The sequence below is a fragment of the Rhincodon typus genome, chromosome 1 (assembly GCF_021869965.1).
Source record: "Rhincodon typus isolate 14 chromosome 1, sRhiTyp1.1, whole genome shotgun sequence".
Taxonomy (NCBI): Eukaryota; Metazoa; Chordata; class Chondrichthyes; order Orectolobiformes; family Rhincodontidae; genus Rhincodon; species Rhincodon typus.
In genome coordinates, this window is record NC_063332.1 from 165,026,670 (window position 1) to 165,048,757 (window position 22,088).

The 22,088-nt window shown below is 41.9% G+C and overlaps 1 protein-coding gene across 1 annotated transcript in view; it reads left to right on the plus strand.

The window, feature by feature from the left end:
• LOC109923726 (PH and SEC7 domain-containing protein 3-like) overlaps positions 1–22,088 on the plus strand; it is a 595,836-nt gene that overhangs the window by 486,395 nt on the left and 87,353 nt on the right. Inside the window, exon 10 of the mRNA XM_048610871.1 lies at positions 6,438–6,527. Coding sequence (XP_048466828.1) covers positions 6,438–6,527 — 90 coding nt within the window. The remainder of the gene's footprint in view (positions 1–6,437; positions 6,528–22,088) is intronic.

Below are 22,088 nucleotides of genomic sequence, written 5' to 3' on the forward strand. Positions count from 1 at the left end.
CCCTTCTTCAGAAAAAATTTCTGAAGATTTTCTGAAGAAGGGTACAGACCTGAAACGTCAGCTTTCCGGCTCCTCTGATGCTGCCTGGCCTGCTGTGTTCATCCAGCTCCACACCTTGTTATATTCACTGTAAACCAGCTGTCCATCAACTGAACTCCCCAATCCTCACGCAAAGACTAAATTTATTGAAATGAGTTTACTGCTTGATTGTCCCCATGTGTAGAAAATTGTATGTTTGTATAGGGAGATGAGATGGCCGCAGTGATGAAACATGAGATACCTAACTAAATTTTTCATTTGCTCAAGAAACAAATTGCAAGTACCTTTTTCTTACATGTAGACAGTGTCTCTTTGTAAAGGAATTGCTCAGTTTGCAGATTTCCATCTGTTGATCTTGCTTTCGTACACCTCCTGTGCAGCTGTAACCTTGTATGCCTTGTTCTGTTCAATCACCTTATGATCTGTATGTCCTTGTATGTTATGATCTGCCTGTACTGCACGCAGAACAAAACTTTTCACTGTACTTAGGTACACATAACAATAATAGATCAAATCAAAACATTCTTGACTACAACTCACAGTCCTGTTTTCCTGTTTTAGATATAGTTCTTACAGCTAGAGGGATTGAAGGGTATGGGGAGAAAGTGGGAACAGGGTACTGAGTTGAATGATCAGCCACGATCATATTGAATGACAAAATAGACTTGAAGGGCTGAATGGCTTACTTCTGTTCCTATTTTCTGTGTAGGGCTGAACAAGCAAATTGTTTAAGAACTTGAGCATGGTTGAAGTTAAAACTAGTCCATTGCGATCATCATTCTCCTGAGGCTTCACTTGCCATTAGTGCAATTTCATTGGAACAAGACACTTGATCAGTGACCGATTGATTTCTGCCCCTGTCCACTTCATTTCTTCAAAGATAAGGCAGTTTTGTTTTAATTAGCTGATTAAATGAGCACCTACAAAGTATAGTTAATCACAGTGGTACCAGGAGACAGCACACAACTCCACTTTTTTCAGTCATTTAGAAATGGGTTTATAAATCTGGATGTTCCAAAAGCTGCTTGTTGAGTCTAATTGTACACAAGGTGGAAGATGGAACTAATGGCACAGCATATTTATTCCTTTGTATTTCTCCTGTATTCAGAGGTATCATGGAGTGTTTTGCATGGGTGTGAGGACGTTGGCTCACATGTGTCTTTCCTGGCAGCTAGTGTAAAATTGGGCTTAGGAAAATCTTTGTGGAAGTTTGGCCTTTTTAATATTGATAATCCTTTTGGGATCTGGGAGTTGCTGGAAAGTTTGACATTCATTGCCCACTTCTGATTGCTCTTGGTAAGCCTTTGCCTTTACAATCTGTGCGCTTTAATGGTGCTCCGGCTGTGCCGTTAGGTCAGGAGTTCCAGGATTTTCACTCACTAGCAACAGAGGTGGAGCAATATGCACCCTGGTGAGGACAGTGTGTAGTGTACCCACACTTACCTTGTCTTTTTGGGCAGTAGAGGTGATGGGTTTGGGAGATGCTACCAAAGAAATTTTGACAACGTTCATTTTTCCACACGTGTGACTAGACAGAGCTGGGGTATCATAGATAAGGTGACAACAATGTTCCCTGACCTTGAAGCCCATGTTCTACTGCTCAAGATGTTTAGTTTATTTGTTTACAAGATCTGAGTTTTGCTGTTGAGGCCAACATTTATTGCTCATTGTTGCACAACTCAATGGCTAGTTAGGCTGTTTCAGAAGGTAGTTAAGTTCAAATGGCACTGAACAGGTAGGGGTGGTGTTGGTCACTAAATAGGATACACCTGGGGGTGAGGAGGGGGTGGGCGCTCACCAGATAGGACACACCTAGTTAGGATTTCATTCCCTCAAAGAAATTAACAAATAAAATGCGTTTTTACAACATTCTAATAATTTCATGGTCACTATTACTGATATTAGCTTTATTTTTCTGGTTCGTTCAATTCATTAACTTTTAAATTTCCCAGCTGTCCTGGTGGAAATTGAACTCATGCCTGAAGTTAATTGGTCCAGGATCTGGATTATCACCCTTCAGGAATTACAAAGCAGGTATAGGGTTCACATTTTTTGCCCTTAACAGTGAAAGCCTGGAGCCACAAAGCTGATGTGCTGCACATATCACTGTCCATCTATGGAAGCATGCCCCATTCATTTCAACATTTTGACTCCATCTCTTATTGGCATGGACCTCAAAACAAATGATACAATATATGATGGCTTCACGTTTCCAAATGTCCTTTCCATCCAAACACTAAGCCTGTAATTAAAGTTGTCCCAGGTTAGCTTTTGTCAGATTCTTTGTTTTTTGCAATTTTTCCAACCTTTTTTAACTGTAAGCATTTTCCAAATGAGATAAGCTAGTGATAAAACCTCCACCATAGGAATAGGTCAGAGAAATTGCTGCTTTTATAAAAGTTGTAGTATGACTGTTCTTTAAGAAACTGCAATACATGGACATATGTAAATGAGCTGATCATTCTATCCGCCTATAGCTGTGTAGGCCCACCTATGCATAGTGGTTTATGTCTTGCAAATAACTTAATAGATACACGCACATAATGGTTTCTTACAACAAGCCTTTTGTTCATTTTATTCGTGGGATGTGGCTCTTGCTGACGAAGCCAGCGTTTGTTGCTCATCCCTAAATAACCTTGAACGCCCCAGACTATGGCAGCATGGTCGCTCAGTGGTTAGCCCTGCTGCCTCAGCGCCAGGGACCTGGGTTCGATTCCACCCTCAGGCGATTGCATATTCTCCCCGTGTCTGCGTGGGTTTCCTCTGGGTGCTATGGTTATCTCCCACAGTCCAAAGCTGTGCAGGTTAGATGGATTGGCCATACTAAATTGCCCATAGTGTCCAGGGATGTACAGGCTAGGGCGGATTAGTCATGAGAAATGCAGGGTTATAGGGTAGGAGGGGGTAGGTCTGTGTGGGATGCTCTTCTGAGGGTCAGTATGTACTCCATGGGCTGAATGGCCTGTTCCACATTGTAGGGTTTCTATGATTTCAGAGTGCAATTAAGAGTCAACCACATTACGATGTGGTTCTGGAGTCACATGTAGGCTAGACCAGATAAGGATTGCAGATTTCTAAAGGACGTTAGTGGTTTTGACAACAGTCAATGATAGTTGTCATGGTCACCATTACCATACTGAATCCCGCACTATCATCATCTTGAACTGAACCAGCCATATAGAAGTAGACTGCAGCAAGATCCTTAGACAGTATTTTCCATACCCATGAGCATTGCCGTTATTAAAGACCGAGGTAACGAGTACCAAGCCACTTGCCGTCCTGACTGGGACATATTCTGCTGGGTCAAATTCCTGGAACTTCCTCATTCCCTAACAGCATTGTGAATGTTCCTAAACCACACGAACTGCTGCGGCTCAAGAAGGCAGTTCCGCACCACTTTTTCAAGGATAATACCCAGGTTGCTGATGGGCGTTTTTAATACAAGGCAATAAATTGTATAAAATCTTTATGCACTTGGTCCCAGCAAAATGTGAAGGAATTCTGTTGGAGAAGCCTTCAAAGGGTACTTTTGTTGTTATTTGAAAATAGGAAACTTGCCCAGTGAACTCCCTGTGGCTCTCATTTAAGGGTTTAATCTTTTATACTAGTTGTTGGCCACTCAGTTGTTTGCATCTTTTTCGTATTTTCTATAGATTCCTTGGGTCTAGAATGAGATGGCGGATGGCCAGTCTGTCCCTCGAACTACTTCTGCTACTCAATTCAATAATGGCTGATCAGTATCTTAACTCCATCTACAACCTTAAAATCTTGTACAGGCAAAAGCCCCACACAACCACAGTTCTGAAAGTTTCACCTGGCTTAACCTTGGTTTGGGACCAAGTTCCAGATTTCTTACAACCCTTTGTATGAAGAAACAATTCTTAATATTTCTTCTCATTTTAAGGCTACCCCCATCAAATCCTTCAATCATTTTAAAAAAACCTCAACTCGATTACCTGTTTAAAACGAAACTGCAGTTTGAAAGGCAGTAATAGCAATAAACTTGCAGAGACGATGCACTGATTACATGATCCACTGCTCACTGTGAGGAATGTGAAATTGGACAGATTTGGTGATTACTAAACAATAACACCAATGCTCACAGAGACATTACCTAACTGTTTACGTGGAGAGGTGGACAGCTGTGCAGAATGCTAACTCTAAAACACTAATTAAACAGCCCAGTTGTAAGCAAAAACGGATTCATTAAGTCATCTTAAATTGCTGGCCCTGCCATTGTTAACTGTTCCATTCTGAGGGGTGAAATTACTGTCGTCATTCTTGCGTGCATTGTTCTTGTAATCCTCCTGATATGAGAAAATCTCTTATCCTGTTGTATTGCTTACAACACTTTACTGGATAGACAGTAACAGATTGCTCATTTAACTTCTGCTTGCAATCAGTTGACTGCTGCAGATGCAAATGACTTATGCTTTTACACAAATGCATGGCTTATTAATAAGAGAATTCTGCTCACACCTTCTGTTGCATGTAGCCAGTTGCCTGTCAGAATGAAGCAAAATAATTGCATGAAATACTAACAAAATTTTGTACCTGTTTTCCTCTCCCTTCTCACACCCCCCACCCCTCTCCCTGGAACTCCTGCCTGTGTGCTTGTTTGCCTGGCTTGCTAGGTGGTAAGTTTTGCTTTTTATCAGAAGTTAATTGAAATATCCACTGCTCTTCTGCCTCGCTACGGCTGTGTTTGTAATGAAGTGAGCATTGTGTCAGTATTTCCAGCTCCCGACACTTGTCTCATTCAACCTGTAGCGACACCAAAAGGAACTTGCCAGATTTCGTGACGACACTGAAAGAGAAATGAGCTGATTCGGTGGGGAGAGAGATAAAAAGACCCCTTTTCCCCCTAACTAGGCCTGTTCACTCACCAAAGTAACACATGGAGCAAGTTTGGTTTGTTATTTGAGCCCGCTGCAGGAAACCTGTCAGAAGCTGGTGGTACTATAACAATGAGAAACCAGGCTGGAAATTATATTTAATATTGCAGTTCAGTTGCGACTTCGGCACCTGAATCTGGAGTTAAGCTTAAGCTGTCGTTGACCAGATTCACAATAAGTTGTGGCATGGCCAAGATTTATATTGCATTTGACTTGGGTGAGATCAAGGAGTGATTGGAAGAGACTCTGTGGTCCATTGTTGGGTCCTGCACACTGATGATGCTTTGTGCCACGTGATCTCCTGGGAAAGGAACAATTCCAAATTAATCAATTTGGCAATAGAAACTAGTCGAAGAGATCATTCCCCCTCTGATGATAGCATGCAGTAGCTACCTTTTGAATTGACTGAATGCACCCATTCAAAAACAAGTCCTTCTCTTGCTGTAAGTATGAAATAATATGGCAAGTCAACACGGAGAGCATGTGCCCTGTGCCTCTGAGTTGCCAAGGGAGGTTGATGCCATTTGAAGTTTTCCTAAATTTTCCAAACCGGAGCAAATGTTTGCATAGTTTTGGGTTCTCTGAAATCCTGGCAGCACCAATGCGGCCGTCTAGTACTTGAATCATTGTGCTCTTTTAACAAGTGTTATCTTTAGTGTAGCAGCATCTATTTAATCAGTTCAAAGGAACGTTCACCCCTTACATTTTTGATCAATGTAAATGCTATGGAATCAATGAAAGCAAATTTAAGATCACAACTATGCTAATAAAAACAGCAAGTACTGGAGAACTCAGCATGTCTGTGGGGGGAGAACTAGTACTGCATCTCAGTACTTTGTTTTTATTTTAATATCAGGTCACTATTACCCAGCATAATGCCTTGAATCTCAAGACTGTAGGTTATTTATTAAGATCTTCAATGCCCAATTGTTAATAATATTAAACATCCATTTCTCTGACTTGAATTGCGGAATCACCTTTCATTTTGAAGAGAGCCTGCACTTGGTCAGTTTTCACATGCACAGGTATTAAAATTGAACTTCTTTTGTAGATAACCGGAAGCAAAAGGATATTTCCATTTTGTTTCAAAACTGTGGCCGTCTGTTGACAGATATCTGCTGTTACACCCCACACTTATTGTTTGTTCTAGAACTCTCAGACAGTCTTCATGGTACCTGTGCATAATTTTTGTTTGACTGCAATGCATTTGGCATCATAATAATATAACGACAATTTGCTGCTTTTCATAAATTGGAGAATATTGATTTTGTGACAAGATGTGACAACGATTCTGTGATCAAGGTGATTTACACAGGATCTGAATGAGCCCCAAGTTATCATTCATTTACTTCACCAGAAAGCAATCCACTAATGTAACCCTTCAGATTAGTTTGAGTCATCTTCTTTGCTGTCTTTAATTGTGCAATTAGTACCTTCTTGTCAGATCTTTAATGTAGGTACCATGCACATTAACATCTGATTAAAATTCTGTCTGCATTGCAGAATATTGGAAAGAAGATGACCTGTCAAGACTTCATTAACAATCTGGATGGTTTAAATGGAGGGAAGGACTTTCCAAAAGACCTGCTGAAGGTACAAGATACAGAACTGATAACATTGCTTGGTTCAAATGGACAGAATCTTACACTGAAATGACTGAGAATCTGTGATAATACTGGTGTTCTCTCTCTGCTTTTTAAATCGTTTTCTAATCAACCTGTTCGGAGATGTTATGACACACCTCTGGAAAATTTGGACTTGAACCCAGGCCTCCTGGCTCAGAGGTAGGGACACTCAGTGTAGCTCAGAAGCCCCCACTTCATGATTTTTGTTTAAAATTCCTCTTTATGTTTTTACTGATGATGTGGAGGTGCCAGTGTTGGACTGGGGTGCACAAGGTCAGACGCCACACAACACCAGGTTGTAGCCCAACAAGTTTATTTGAAATCGCAAGCCTTCAGAGCACTGTTCCTTCATCAGGTTCATCTGATGAAGGAGCAGTGCTTTGTAAACTTGCGATTTCAAGTAAACCTGTTGGTTTATAATCTGGTGTCGTGTGAGTTCTGACCTTGTTTTTACTGAGGTAGTGATATTGCTAGTACCTGTGATTTTAGTTGTTATGCTTGTGTATACATCTGACAACTACTTGGATGGGGATTTGTCAGTGCGATCTCCTACAGTATTCTTTGGTCTGTCTGTAACATATTGATGAAACTTCTATTAATTGTACCCGTCCATTTATTGAGGCATTTTCTTTTCCATCATCACTTTTCCTGCCTGCTCCTTATTTCGGGAATATAAACTGGCCAAGCAAATCCTTCCAGCCCATTCCTGTCACTCAGTACTCATTCATGACTTGCAGTATTGTTTTTGAGCTGATGAGGGTTTGTCCTGATCAACTCCCCAGTTTGCGTCCTCAAAAAAGACGATCTTATCCAAAACTCTGCTGCCTGTATCCTAATTTGCTTTAAGTTGTGTACACTCGTTATCCTTGTGCTTACTGTCTCAACTTAAAACACAACGTCTTCAAATTCTTTCCTATCTCTAAAAACTCTTCCATACTCACAACTTTGAGAGCAACCTCACTGACATCCCTGTCTGTAACTGCTTCACTTTTCGACTCTTTCTAAGCTTCTTCACTGCTCAAGTCTTCCTCTAAGATATTCCTTAATACCTTCTTTTGTCTCTCCTAATGTGACTTACACGGCTATGTCAAATTTTGTTTTCTAATGTTCCTGTGTTTGTGCCTTGGGATATTTATCCCACACGAGGGTGTATTGACGTATCAGCCTGATACAACTGATGCCTGATTATTGGCTGTCGTTTCCTGAAAAGCGTGCCTATTAGCTTAATAGTTGAAATGAAATCATCTGATGTTGTTGCGACAATTGAAGGACATTTTGATACTGGTAGTTTAGACTGCACAACAGAAATTCCAAAAGAAGTTACTATGACTGCACAGTCCCATCCTAGCACATATTTGCTTACTATTGATGTGTGGGAACCTGGCACACTCATTGATCATGACTATTTACCTCCAGGTTTGGTCCATTATCACGATGGGGGTAAAAGCCTTGACCATTCCTAGCAGGTTGTTCCACATTGCATATCATCATCATTATAACTCTACAGTCTGCTGCTGCAGGACGAAAGAGCATGGCAAAGGAGCCGTTCTTGCAGATTGTGAAGATATTTATCATGTTATTTAACCTAATGGATTGCGAGAGAAGAACAAGAGACAGATTCAAAATGAATAAGGTTCAAGTAAGATTGTGAAGGGGAAGAAGTTCTCTAACCCAGTACTAGACATGTGACATAGTAAAGGAACTAGTGGACATGTCAGGTAAAAATGAACAAGGTGAATAATTGGTCAGTAAGGGAGCTGAATCTGCAGAATTCTGAGATGATTGCACATTCCGGGACACGATGCCTGTATTTCTTTATTTGAGGATGTTACAGCTAGTCTGGGACTATAAAAACATGAAGGCTCTGAATAAACATGTCTGTTGTAAATAACCAATCCATGTGAGACAAAGGAGTAGAATATCTTGATTATGGAACTGCTAGTAAAGCTGCTGAAATTAGTCAAGTTGAACTTAGCATCAAAGGCAGAAAATGGAGAGAATGTGCAAGCAAACTAGGGTTGACAGCTCTTGAATACTTCTGCACCCAGGAGCTTTGAGGATCATCCACATATGACTCTCATTGTTATCCCAAATTCAATTAAGTGTAAAAAGTCCATTAAATTTCAAAATTTGATCTGGGGATTCTGGTAACTATTAACTTTTTGTTTGCTATGACAGAGATGCTGGAAACAGCATAATGCCCCAGGCCCAATGAATACTTGGCAGCTTTGAGTTTCAATATGGCAACGAGAGCTAAGCACAGGAACAATATACATCTTGTGAAACTCTGTGCTTAACAAGGTGAGTAATACCAGTTGCTGAGCAATCAAAATCTTACTCCACTCTTACTGTATTGAGTGCGGCACAGATATTTGCAACTTCTGCTCTCGAGGCCTTTCCCCTCCATTTTGTCTCGTCCCCATTATTGAATGTGGCGTGTTCTTTCGCCACACAAGCCAGCTTGATCTTATTAAATAAAATAAGGAACACTTTGAAAGGGGTGGGGCGTGTGTTAGTGACTGTGAGATGGGTGTGGGTTGCTGGTGATGGTATGTGTGTTGTGCCTGGAGATAATTACACACAGCATTGCCTCTCTCACAATGTTCCAATATAAGCTTTTAATGCACCTCACATTATGATGATTTGTCTGTAAAATTCATTATTTTCTTGACTTGATTTCAGTCAAGTTGTTCAGATTCCCCATTAACTAGAGGTTCAGCGAGGCCCCTTGCATCCGATGTCCTGGCCTAAGATGCATGCGCGTGTCCCTGCTGCATTTTTGCCCCCTATAAAGATGGTGGCCAAGCATTGTCCTTGCCATGAGTTGCCCCCAATAAAGATGGTGACCAAGCATCCCTGCTGCATGCTACCCTCTATAAAGATGGTGCCATACATACTTCATTGAGATGGGGTGGTGTAATGGAGATGCTCCAATCCAATGCCACTTTGTGACTGATGAGTCAGGATAGTTGGTCAGCATGATACCAAGGATGACTATGGTTTCTGTGGGGAAAAAAAAACTGTTAACTGATGCCTGATTCCTACAATCCCTGATTATTGGCTGTCGTTTTCTGAAACTCGTGCCTACTAGCTTACATGTTGAAATGAAATCCTGTCATGTCATTGCGACTATTGAAGGACATTTTGATACTGGTAGTTTAGACTGCACGACAGAAATTCCAAAAGATGTTACTGTGACTGCACAGTCCCATCCTAGCATATATTCTCTTACTATTGATGTGTGGGAAGCTAGCACACTCGTCGATTGTGACTATTTACCTCCAGGTTTGGTCCATTATCATGATGGTAGTAAAAATCTTGACCACTCCTAGCAGATGGTTCCACAAAGCATATCATCATCATAACCCCTTTATAGCTCTATATCCCTCTGCTGCTGCGATAAATTCACCATTTATCACCACTCCTAATGCTATATGCCTCATATTGTGCAGCTAGCTTCAAGGATACCCTTCGCACTAGGCTGGAGTGGAACCCTATCGCTGTGTACAATGCACAAAAGCACTGGAAGGTTTCTTTGCAAATTCATCCAAGACTAGTGTTTGTTTTAGTTGTCAATCTAATCCCTGTGGAGACCAATAACTTTTAGAAGGATTTGCATTCTGAATAACCAACTTAAAGGAACTTCATGGCAAGATTTCAAGTTTTAAGACATTATAACCAACAAACCAAACTAAAAGCAACATTGACTAAATATTACTTAGCAGACAAGTAATTTGCTAAGCCAGTGAAAAGTTATCACTTATTCGTTTCTTAACTAATGCCACATTTGGACATTACACTCTCCACAGGATTCCTGTCTTTGCGGGTCCCAGTATAAAGTTACACCTAGTTTCTAGTGGGCTTGCTTCTTCCCGTTCTGTCGAGTTGTTACAATTTAACTGTTGGCAACCTTTACGCTCAATCATCTGAGAGATCCTAAACCAGCTTCGAGTAACAGAGTTCACCTCAGTGATTCCGTCTCCCGACTATATTTCACAATTCTTAAATTCCTGCTGGATTCCCTGTTGTAGGACCAGCTGCCATCAGTATTCTGCCTGGTAGTTAACAGAGAACATTCTTCTTCCTGATGTTTACAGCTGCTGCTGTCTATTTCTGCCACATTGGTAAGAACATTTGCAGCTGCCTTTGTTTCCAGCTATTAAACCTGACGTGTGTTTTTTAACAGCACTCAATATTGTCCCGTGGTAGTCAAACCAAAGAGGTTTACTCTCAGACAGAACTTGTAGCAGATAACACGCTTTTTATTTATTCCATTTTACCTTCAAGAGATGGTTTAAAGCATAACTGTCTTACAAACGCTTCATTTGTAACGTTATGCGCTGTTACACAGAACATACAGCTCAGAAAGCAGTCCTTTGGTCCAACTCATTCATGCTAGTGTTTATGCTGTGCTCCAGCTTGGACCTCCTCCATATGACCAGCTTGCTCCTCTATTCCCTTCTTGCTCATCTCTACCTTCCTCTTCGTTGCATATATACTGGTCGACCCAGCCACTCTGGGTAAAGATATTTCTCTGAACTCTATTGCAGTGAACCTGTCAAACATTAAATCCACCTTCAGCCCTTGTTCTCAGAACTGAGTCTGCTGGGAGTAACTATTAGATCAGTGGCACTGCTTAACTCCCCAAGCTGCACGACAGAAAAATTGAGGCAATTTTATGGCAGGCAGTTTCAGACAAATTTTTGCAGGACTGTGTTTTTGTTGCAGTTGAAGATTGGTCTCACCCTGTTCACAAGGAAAGGTGGACTGAGCTTTGCTGAGTATTGGTTTACAGGTAAACCAGCATTGCTTTCAAAGTTCATAGCTGGTCTTCTTTTAAATTGGGATGTCAAGCACCTCCAGCATCTGCAGTTCCTACTATCTCTGACTCATTGTTCCTGTCAGTTCCTCTGGTCATTAGATACAAAGAAGAAGACAAATGACAGCTTTCCTGCAACCTGCCCTTTTTAATTAGTTTAGATAGCTTCCGCTCAGTACATCCATGCATCATTACCTTTGATGTTCTTTGCAAGTCTCATTGCCTGTAGAGATTTGTGAAGATTATTCCAAGGCTCGTGTGCTGAATCCAAAGTAACCCATGAAATCCATTTGGCAGAAGCTTAAGATTTGAATCTTTGATCCTCTATTGAAGGCTTCCTGTAAAGAAACTTGATTTGCATGTAAGGGCTAAGCACAAGTTTCTCTACCCTGTTGAGCTGAACATCAACATCATGGTAGATCCCATTTTGCCTTCTCTGGAAAAGCAGATGCTTTGAATGGTCACACAGTCGGAATCGAGAGATCATGTTTTGGCAGCCACAGCTACAAAAATTACGAAAGTCCAGGATCGAGGAAAACCACATTGTCTATTTGGCCAAATCCCACCTGCAGAAATAACTGCAACCTTGGGCTATTTAGATAGTACTCTTTTTAATGTCACAGAACATAACAAAAGCACAGACAAACAATGACTAGAAATCCACGTAAAGAGTTGTTGGGACAGCTGACCGAATCTTAGTTAAAGAAGTAGGTTTTAAGGAGCATCTTTATAGGAGAGAGAGGTTTAAGGAGGAAATTTCAAAACTTAGGGCCTAGGTAGCCACAAGGGTTGGAGTGAGAGAAATCAGGACTGCAGGAATGGCGATTCCCTTGTATGTTTTACAATTGTAACAGTAGGAAACAGTAAACCCACATCTTACCTCACTGTGATGGGCTCCAACATGACATCTTCATTATGCTGCTTTTTATTTGTAACTGCCCACCTTTCAAAATAATCTATTTATGTGACTGATCTTCACCACATCAAGTGGAGAGTGGAAGATCTTCCCTTCCTTATATGAAAAAAAGTTGAGATTTTTTTCCTTTTCTGGAGAAATGGCTTGGCTGATATGGGGAGCACCAAAGGGTGTGTGGCATGGTGTTATGATTCAGGCCTGTTTACAGAGCTACATTTGGAAAGTCTGCAGTAGGGAGGATCTCTTGCTTTCTTGATGATCTCCTCCATTTTTGGCTCCCAAAATCTTTAGCAGTAAGACATTTTCTTCACAAGTCCACCCCTCCACTCAGGGATCATGGCTGATTGGTGACCCAACTCCATTTACGTTTACATGACAGACTTTATTATCTTTTGGGTACCAGGAAGCTAACAATTAACAAATGACTTAGTATCAGCTAAGTATCATTTGCAGAAGAGAATTCCAAACTTCTACCTCCCTCTGTGGGTAGAGGTGTTTCCTACTTACAGTCCTGAAAGTTCTACCTTGGAATTTCAGACTATAATCTCGAGCCTTTGCCTTCCCAACCAGTGGGAATTAGTTTCGTTCTATCCAGCCTGTCAGTTCCCCTTTCATATCTTGAAAACTTTGGTCTCCCTTTCTTCTAAATCCAAGGGAGTACAACACACAAGTTCATAATCAATCTTCTTAATTTAACCCTAAGGAATCCAACAATGTTTTAGTAAATCCTTGCTGCATTTCCTTGTGTAGTGTAAGGGCTTCAGGACATTGGAGCAACTTTGCGATAATGTCATTGGAGCTGCAGATCATTGAGTATAAATATCATAGTGTGGTTGGAGTTAGAACACTCTGAAGGAATACACCACACACACCAGCTCTACTGCTCTAACCTGGAAGACTTGTGGACATGAACACAAAAAGATAGATTGATCTTTACTTAATGTAACCATAGTTCGCTTTAGAATATCTACGATTATCAGGAGTTACAATATTTAATATTAATGTGTAAAAGTTAATGTTACTCTGAAGTCTAAGTCTGCAGGCAGTTTTAGACTTTGCCTTCTCCCTTCATCAATCTGTCTCAAACCCAAACTCATGATGTGGCATCAAACCACGTGTTAAAAGACAACATCCATTATTCCTACCTTTGCAATTCTCAATTGGTTTGAGAACCTTGTTTTTTTTTTCCTTCCCACATTGGTTTATAACTTTTAGAAGTAAAGGAAACATCACATGAACATATAAACTTTGAATGGTTGCTCTGAGAAAATATGAGGAATAAGTTGAGATGTTCTGATTATGGAAGTGGCAAAGAAATGCATTTACTGTTGTTCGATTCAACCCATGATCAAAGAAGCTTGAAATGTGATGATTTGAACTTGCGAGTTTTTTCTTTAATGGGCTTTTTTATGAATTCAGTCATGGGATCTGGTCGTCACTGGCTAGGGCCTTCACTAATCACCCTGAGAAGGTGTTGGTGAGCTGCCTCTTGAACTGCTTTAGTTCTTATGGATAGGCCGACCTAGAGTGCTGCCAGGGAGGGAGTTCCAGGGTTTTGACTTGGGACAGCGAAGGAATGGTGATATCGTTCCAAGTTAGGATGATGTGTACCTTGGAGGGGGACTTGCAGGCAATGGTGTTCCCATGCATCTGCCACCCTGATTCTTCTAAGTGGATGAGGCCACTATTTGGGAAGGTGCTAATGGACTGGACCATACAAAGCCTCCAAGAGACCTGTCAGAAGTTGTAGCAAATTAAACTCTTGCATCTGTAGCCTCTGTTTTTGTTACCCAATATTAAAACCAAGACAAAAATGCTTCGACGTTTTGGGCCTTTGAGCTTCTCAGAGCCAACAGAATCAGGAAACTGTCAGTCTTATTTCTAGGTCCTGCCTGAGCTTCTGTAGTGCATAATGAACAAGCCTCTGCTAATTGTGAATGCTGCCACCATGTAGCGTAAAGGGCATGCTGACAGGAATACAGCATTACAGGGCAATGTCACTGCCTGATGACCGAGCGACATGCTGTTGATTATGTTTGGGTTTGTCTGTCAAACATGAGTGTGTAATTTTGCAATAGAATAGAAAGTTATTGCCATGTGTGCTTTTACGTGAGAAGTGCAGTGAAAGGTTTTATAAGTCACCCCACCAGGGTGCCTATATTAATGACAGAAGTCATACATAACAATAATAAAAAGTAAAATTGAGGCAGAATTCATCACAGTTCGGTTAACGGCTCCTGGGCTCGGGGAAAAGCTGATTTAAGAAACGATGGAATATTCTGAAGATGCAGCCGGGACTGCCATACCGGGCTGCTGGAATACTAGGCCGGAAGCCTCTGCCAAAGAAAAGCGGCATGCCAGGCCAAGGCTGTCTGCCAAGCCACCCCGTCGTTGTTCCCCATCTGACACTCACTCCTCCAGATGCTGCCACTGATCAGCCATCTGTCCTTTCCGCCTCTGCTCCTTCAGGTGCCTGGGCCTAGCTGTGGACCTGGAGCCTCGGCCCAGCCTGCGAGTCCGGGCCCGGGGGTGGGGAAGTCAGCCCAGGACCTGCCCTTGGCCCGACGGGAGACCCTGGGCTGGGTTGGTGACGTGTCCACCTTGTCAGAAGCCTCCTCCGTTGCAAATTGGGTGTGTATTTTATTTAGCAGTGATGTGGTAGTGCGCGTTCTGTTAGAGAAATAAAGTGGATCTGAACTAGCTGGATTGATTTGATCATTTCCTGACTCTCCTTCATAGAAAGTAACAACCAATGGAATGAAGATGGGGTAGCACGGGTGTCCGTGCATATGGATCGTGGTGATGGTCATTAATACAGGTACAGATGAAACCTGTTACAGACAGCTGATGCCCATTCGCCTATCTGCCTGTCCACCACCGGCCATTGTGGTGTTTGGAATAACCACTCCATTTAAACAACTAGGTCTGAAAGTGTGAACGTGAAACAGAAATTACTGGAGAAACTCAGCAGGTCTGGCCGCATCTGTGGGGAGAGAGAGAAAGCAGGGTTCAACTTTTGAGTCTGGTGACGCTTCTTCTCCAGGACCGAAATCGAAACGTTGACAGTGCTTTCTCTCCACTGAGGCTGCCAGACCTGCTGAGTTTCTCCTGCAATTGCAGACTTCCGGCATCAACAGCTCTTTGTTTTACTTGAGATCCGAAGGCAGTCCATCTACAATGTGTGGAGTCAGTTGTTTCTCTAAAGACGGGGTCATTGACATAACTCTATAAGTTAGGACCAAATCCTCATTAAGGCTTCTAATGTGTATTCACTGGAAACCAAATGTATTTTATTTTAACCTTTGTGATTCATTTTGCTTGCTGTCTTTGGTGGGAGATTTAATTACTCTCTGTGTCTCTTTTTTTCACCCTTTGAACGGGTACAATTTATAACATTTAAAGGGAAAAGGCAATAAAAACTCATCAAGTGCCATCGATCACTTGATATTAGGGAAAATTGCAAACTAACAAGAATGAAGTGGCTTTTTAATCTTCTGTCAAGGACATTGAGTTAGCTGTCAGGTGACAGGAGGCTTAGCCATTGGGTAAAAATATTTTTAGTTTGAGAGCTTAAAGGTCAAATTAAACTACAATGTTGATGGCATACTTTCTCTTTAATTAGCTGTCACTTTGTCACCGTGATTAAAGGTTTATATGGCTACGTTGGAACATCACCTCCAGAGCACATGGTAATTAAATTGCTATTTGAGCTACCCTCCATTCAATAAAACTATTTAAACTGTTGTACAGGGTGGGTGAAGTAAAACCAGAATTTAATCTATCTGCTGTTCCCTACAGGTATATCGAATTGCTACCCACGGTGCTCTGATTTACATTAATCTGTGTATTTTATCAGTGTTAGAAAAATTGGTGTTAGCAGTGTGGCTGAATGTATGTTCCCACGAGAAAATCATAAAAGGAAGAAATATGCGCATTAATATAGGCAGTTCAAAGTGCTTTACAGCCAAGTACTTTTTAATCTGTATTCACTGATAAAATGTAGGAAATGCAGCAACCAGTTTATGCTCAGCAAGCTCCCACAGTCACTAGTGTGGGAATGACTGGCTAATCTGTTCTTTATAGAATGTGATAATTATAGAATCCCTACTGTGTGGAAGCAGGCCATTCAGCCCATCGAGTCCACACTGAAGAGCATCCCAGAAACCCCACATTCCCCATGGCTAATCCATCTAGCCTGGACACTATGGGCAATTTAGCATGGCCAGTCCACCCTAACCTGCACATCTTTGGACTGTGGGAGGAAACCGGAACAAAAGTACGGGGAGAATGTGCAAGCCTCACGCAGACAGTTGCCTGAGGCTGGAATCAAAAACCCTGGTCCCTGGTATTGTGGGCCAGCAGTGCTAACTACTGAGCCACTGTGCCACCCATTATGCTAGATCCCACTGAAACAGAGGAAATAGTTGCTGTATCTGCACTGTTAAAGTCTGTATTTCTAATGTGCAGAGGGCTAAAAGATTGATGCCCAATACTCAAGTACATTATCCAGGCATCCCAATCCAACTATCTCATGAAACAGGAGACTATTGTAGGACAGTTATCAGCCAGAACAGCAGAGAAAACTCCCCACTCCTTTATAAATCGTGGACCTGGTTACTTCTATATCCACAATATGGCAAATAGGCCTCCGTTTAACATTGCATCAGAAAAACAGTACCTCTGACAGTGCAGCTGTTCCCCAGTGCTGGGCTGGAGTTTCAGCATTGCTTACTGAGCTCAGCTCTCTCCAGTGGGACTTGGGCACAAAACTTTCTGACTCAGAAACAAGACAGAGACCAACCGATCCACAACTGAGCCAAAAGCGTGTCTGTGAGATTTGGTAGCTAAAATACCTGAGGGCAGTGTTTGAGGTGCATTAGAAGGACCTGCAATGGCTCTTTTGGATATTGGCCATTTCCAAACCATTACTCGCCCTTCAGCTCACATCATTAATAACATTATCCCTGAGATTCTCTCCTGGCAGCTTCCTTTAAATATTAAGTGACTGAGTTGAAGTACACCCAAAGGTCAAGGTGGAATTGGGTCGCAGCTGGTCATAACTGCTTTTCTGCTCTTTCGGTCCAGCAACTATTTTCAGTCTGTAGAATGAGGAACGTTGTTTGGTGATGACTGAATGGGTTGTGGAAGACTCTTGAAGGATGTCAGGGTGTTCCCCAGGCTTTTGTGTGAGAGCAGGAACGTGTCAAAGTAGATGTTGTGGCATTAGAAGGAAAGGAGACATGATATCACAATAGGCTGATGAGGGACCAACATAGCGACAGGAGTAGGCCATTCAACCCCTTGAGCCTGTAGCACCATACCATGAAATCATGGCTGATTTACCTCAGTTTACCCACCTTTGGAGAGGGAATTGACTATAAATCAGGAAGGAAGTTGAAACTTGGACTGTCCAATGAGTAGGCTATTGTAGACATGGATTATAGTCCACACGTTACTTTGAACCGATTACAAAGTGCAGTCAGTTAACTTCAGCTGTATCTATGAGCATCAGTGAGAGAATCCAGCATCGTCTATTATCTAGCGGCAAGGCTTGTGAGGAGCACGTCTCTCTTCAACTGACCTGAGCACAGTTGCTTCCTTTCAACTGTAGGAAGGTACTGCTTGGGAAGGGCAACTTGTGATGGTTCCATTCATCACCCTCGCTGTTGTTTGTGAAGTTGTACTAAATAGCAGCAAACTCTAGAATCTGAATTGTATTTGATTCATTTCTTGGCTGAAATGTTTTTTTTGTTTGGTCTGGATTAGTTGTAATGAAACTTCCTATTCACAAAACAAAAAGTTACCTCTTCTTGCCTGAAATCTCCTGCCATTTTTGTTGCATGCTTTAGCCACAGTTATTTCCTGGTGCAGCAGTTTCATGGTTGTAGCTGTCAATAGCTCTGTTGGAGGAATTTAAGAAATTGGAGCAAAAATACTTTATAAAGCTGCTTTAGCCTATCAGCTGATCTCCAACCTTAACTTCACTTTCCATTTGAGTCCGCATATCCTTTAGATTGGAAATATTTATTGATCCAGGCCTTGACTATGCTCAGTCATGATGCCCAGTTGCAGAATTTCATGGATTCCTAAGCCAGAGAATTCCAAGGATTCATACCTGGTGAGAGATGTCTCCTTATCTCTATCCCAAGTGCTGAGAAACAATGTCACGTCCCAAGGCAGGGGGTTGGGGGGTGGGTGGGAGTTGTTATGGATGACCTTCCTGTTTCCATTTTCCTCAGAATTCTGAAAGTGGAGACATGTTGAACCCTCGTGAAGTTTCCCCCATCCTGTACACATTTGTCGTGGAAATTTTCAGTTGCCTTTTTATCCTGTAATTCTAGAATCTGGTCAACAGGTGACACTATTTCACATTTGCTCCCCTCTCCTCCCAAAATCAATTAATGCGCTTACATGCTTTTGCAAAGATTCTCATTTGAACCTTTTTATCTGTTACTTTTTCTCAATAACTGAAATTTCTAAAGTCTAAAATGATGGCTTAAGCAAATTGCCTATAGCCTAAAGTAGAGATAGTAGGAACTGCAGATGCTGGTGAATCCGAGACAACAAGGTGCAGGGCTGGATGAACACAGCAGGTCAAGCAGCATCATAGGAGCAGAGAGGCTGACGTTTCGGGCCTAGACCCTTCATCAGAAAAAGTAATCCTGTTTTGCAGTAACATGATGAATTGTTTTCTGTGTCTCTTCATGTCTTGGTTGATGTTTTCACTGGAAGGTCATTGACTATCTTGAAAGCTTTGGCTTTGACTTGTCAGTTTTGCCCCAAGATGTGATTCTTGTAAACTGAGTGTTGATCTAAAGCCTGAACATTTACCTAATTGCGCTGTAATGCCTGTACTTGTACATTCAGTCTGGTTCTGGTGAAATATTTGTCTTTGGCTTCTATTTTGTGATATTGAGCTTTATATAATAAAAAAAATTGTGCGAACTGGTATGATATCCGGATTGCTCAACACCTATAGCATTTATTTTCTGTTCCTATCTCCAATCCAGTAAGCCCCTGTTTAAAGTTAACTTAATGTTTCGCCTCAATATTGTTAATTAAATAGTGGCAATATATTTGTTTCATGTTGCTCATCAGATTTTCTGTACTGTGGCTGGCCTGCTTTCAAGACTTTTCCCCATTTCTATACTCAGTCCTCCTGGTTGTTCTTCTCCTGATCCTTCAGTGCTCCTTCACTATCCCCAGCCACCACCACCATCACCCAGGCACCTGATGTGGTTACTGCTTATATTTCCTGCCTTTGTTTTTAAGAGTCTCTGGTTTCTGTTCTGGCTACTGCTTTGAACCTACACAGGCGGCCTGGACTCCACCGAGTGGCATATGTTACTCAGTGCAGGTAGTTCTACCTACAATGTCTAGCTACTACCACCAGATGGAGCCTGGTCAATAAAACTGTTAGGTATCAGTACCTGCACTTAAATTTATATTGTACTGCTTCTATACTTTTAATTCTTTTTCCTACAGGCTATTTTATTCATGAATGTAGGCATTTAGGAATATGCACCATTTCAACTTGATTATGTTTTAATGCTTCATGTTTTCTGCTGAGAAAGGTCCTAAAGTTCCGAACTGCAGTGTTTGTTTCTATTATATTTCGTGACTTATTTTGTTTCAAAAGTTATTCCAGCTAGGAATACAGTGGTATGGTACAATATTTCAGTATTTCAACCCATACCTTGTATATTGCTGAGGAGGTATTGTCTGCAGGAACCTAACTCTGACTTTAACATTGGTTTCTATGGGAACTTAAAGCTGAAACGATACAGAAGAATTGGAGAAACTCTGCAGGTCTGGCAGCATCTGTGGAGAGAGAGAAGCTGCTTATGTTTCAGGTCCAGCTGTTGCACTTAGAGTTGCAATTATCAGGAACACAGCCACAACTTTAAGAGAGGACTTGCCAATTCAGCTAAGAGAGGAAATGTGGTTTTTTTTTTTCATGTTTTAAGTTTTTCTTTTTCTAGAAAGAATTTAATTTCGAAGTCATCTCCTGAATGTTTCGATGGCCACATTGATAATAAGTGCGAACGCTGGTAGCACAGAAAGGTGGATGGATATAGAGGCTAGAGGGTGAGATATTCCTTTTAACCATCATTCAAGGAAATATGGCATCGTTGGTTCAGCAAGCATCCATTAGCCATCCCTAATTAGCCTGTATATGGTGGTGGTGAGCGGGTTTATTGAACCGCTGCAGTCCTTGTGGTGTAGGAACATCCACAGTACTAATAGGAAGGGAGTTCCAGGATTTTGACTGAGGAGCAGTGCTATAGTCCAAGTCAGGATGGTGTGTTGCTTGGAGGGGAGCTTGCAGTGTGCGGTGCTCCCATGTATCTGTTGGTCTGTCTTTCTAGGTAATAGAGGTTGTGGAAGATACACTCAAAGGAGTCTGGATAAGCCGCTCAGATGCATCGTGTGGATGTTATACCTGCGAAAGGGTTCGGGCGACTGTGGTGACAGGAGTGAAGGTGGTGGATGGTGTGTTAAACAAGTGGACTACTTTGCCTGGGATGGTGTTGGGCTTGTTGTCTGGTTAAAGCTGCATCCACTCAGCCAATGGGTGAATGTTTCATTACACTCCTGACTTGTTGGTAATGACCAGGCAGTGGGAGACAGGAAGTGAGTTACTTGCTGCAGAATTCCTAGCCTTTGATCCCTTCTTGTAGTCACAGCATGTCTAAGGCTGGTCCAGCTCAGTTTCTGGTTAGTGGTAATGTCACTGAAAGTCAAAGGCACTGATTAGATTCTCTCTCTCGCGGTAGTAGTCACTGCCTTACATGAATGTTACTTGCCACTTATCAGCCCAAGCCTGGATATTGTCCAGGTTTTGCGGACACAGACTTCTTCAACATTTGAGGAGTAATGAATTTGGTGTTGAACATTGTTCAATAGTCAATATTCCCACTTCTGACCTTACGATGGAGGTGAGGTTATTGATGAAGCACAAAACACTACCCTGAGGAACTCCTACAGAGATATCCTGGAGCTGAGATGACTGACCTTCAACAGCCATAATCTTTTTCCTATGTGCCAGGTATGACTCCAACCAGCAGAGAGGTAAATCAGATGCAAGAGACCTAATGAATTCTCAATTTTGACAGGGTTCTTTGTATATTCCAAATACCTATGCTCATGCTTATAATGGCAAGTGTCTATGTAAACCTGTAACAGTGTGTTTCCCCTCAGCTAGTAGTGATAGTGCTGCAGCTGGAGGGATGTGGTTTGTGGGAAGGATTACTATTCGTAAGGCAAGTTTGTACATGAAGAATTGGATAAGTTTAGGAATTAATGCTGGAAAACGGAATGGGAATTGCTCAAAAATATTTAACATTTTGTGTATTTATTTCAAAGATAAAATGTGCATTGGTCTAAAATATGTTTTATGTACGTTGGAAATTCAGCTTTTAGAAAATGTTTGATTACATTGTGGTAATACCAACATCACCTCTCGCTCACTCAAACTCTGTCTCCCATTCCATCAAACTCTTTCCCTCTGTCCTCCCCTGTTTCATTCTCCCCTGCCTGCTTTCTCGCTCTCTCGTACATGCTCCCTCGCTCTTCCCTGCCTGTTCTTTGGCTCTCACTCTTCCCTGCGTGCTCTCTCGCTGTTAATCTCTCCTGTGTGCGGTCTCTCCGATATACTGTTTCGCTCTTCCCTGCGTGCTCTCTCGCTCTCTGCATCCTCATTCATGCTCTCCTACATGCCCTCTCCCTCTCGCCGTCCCCTGCCTGCCCTCTCCCTCTCGCCGTCCCTCTCCCCTGCCTGCCCTCTCCCTCTC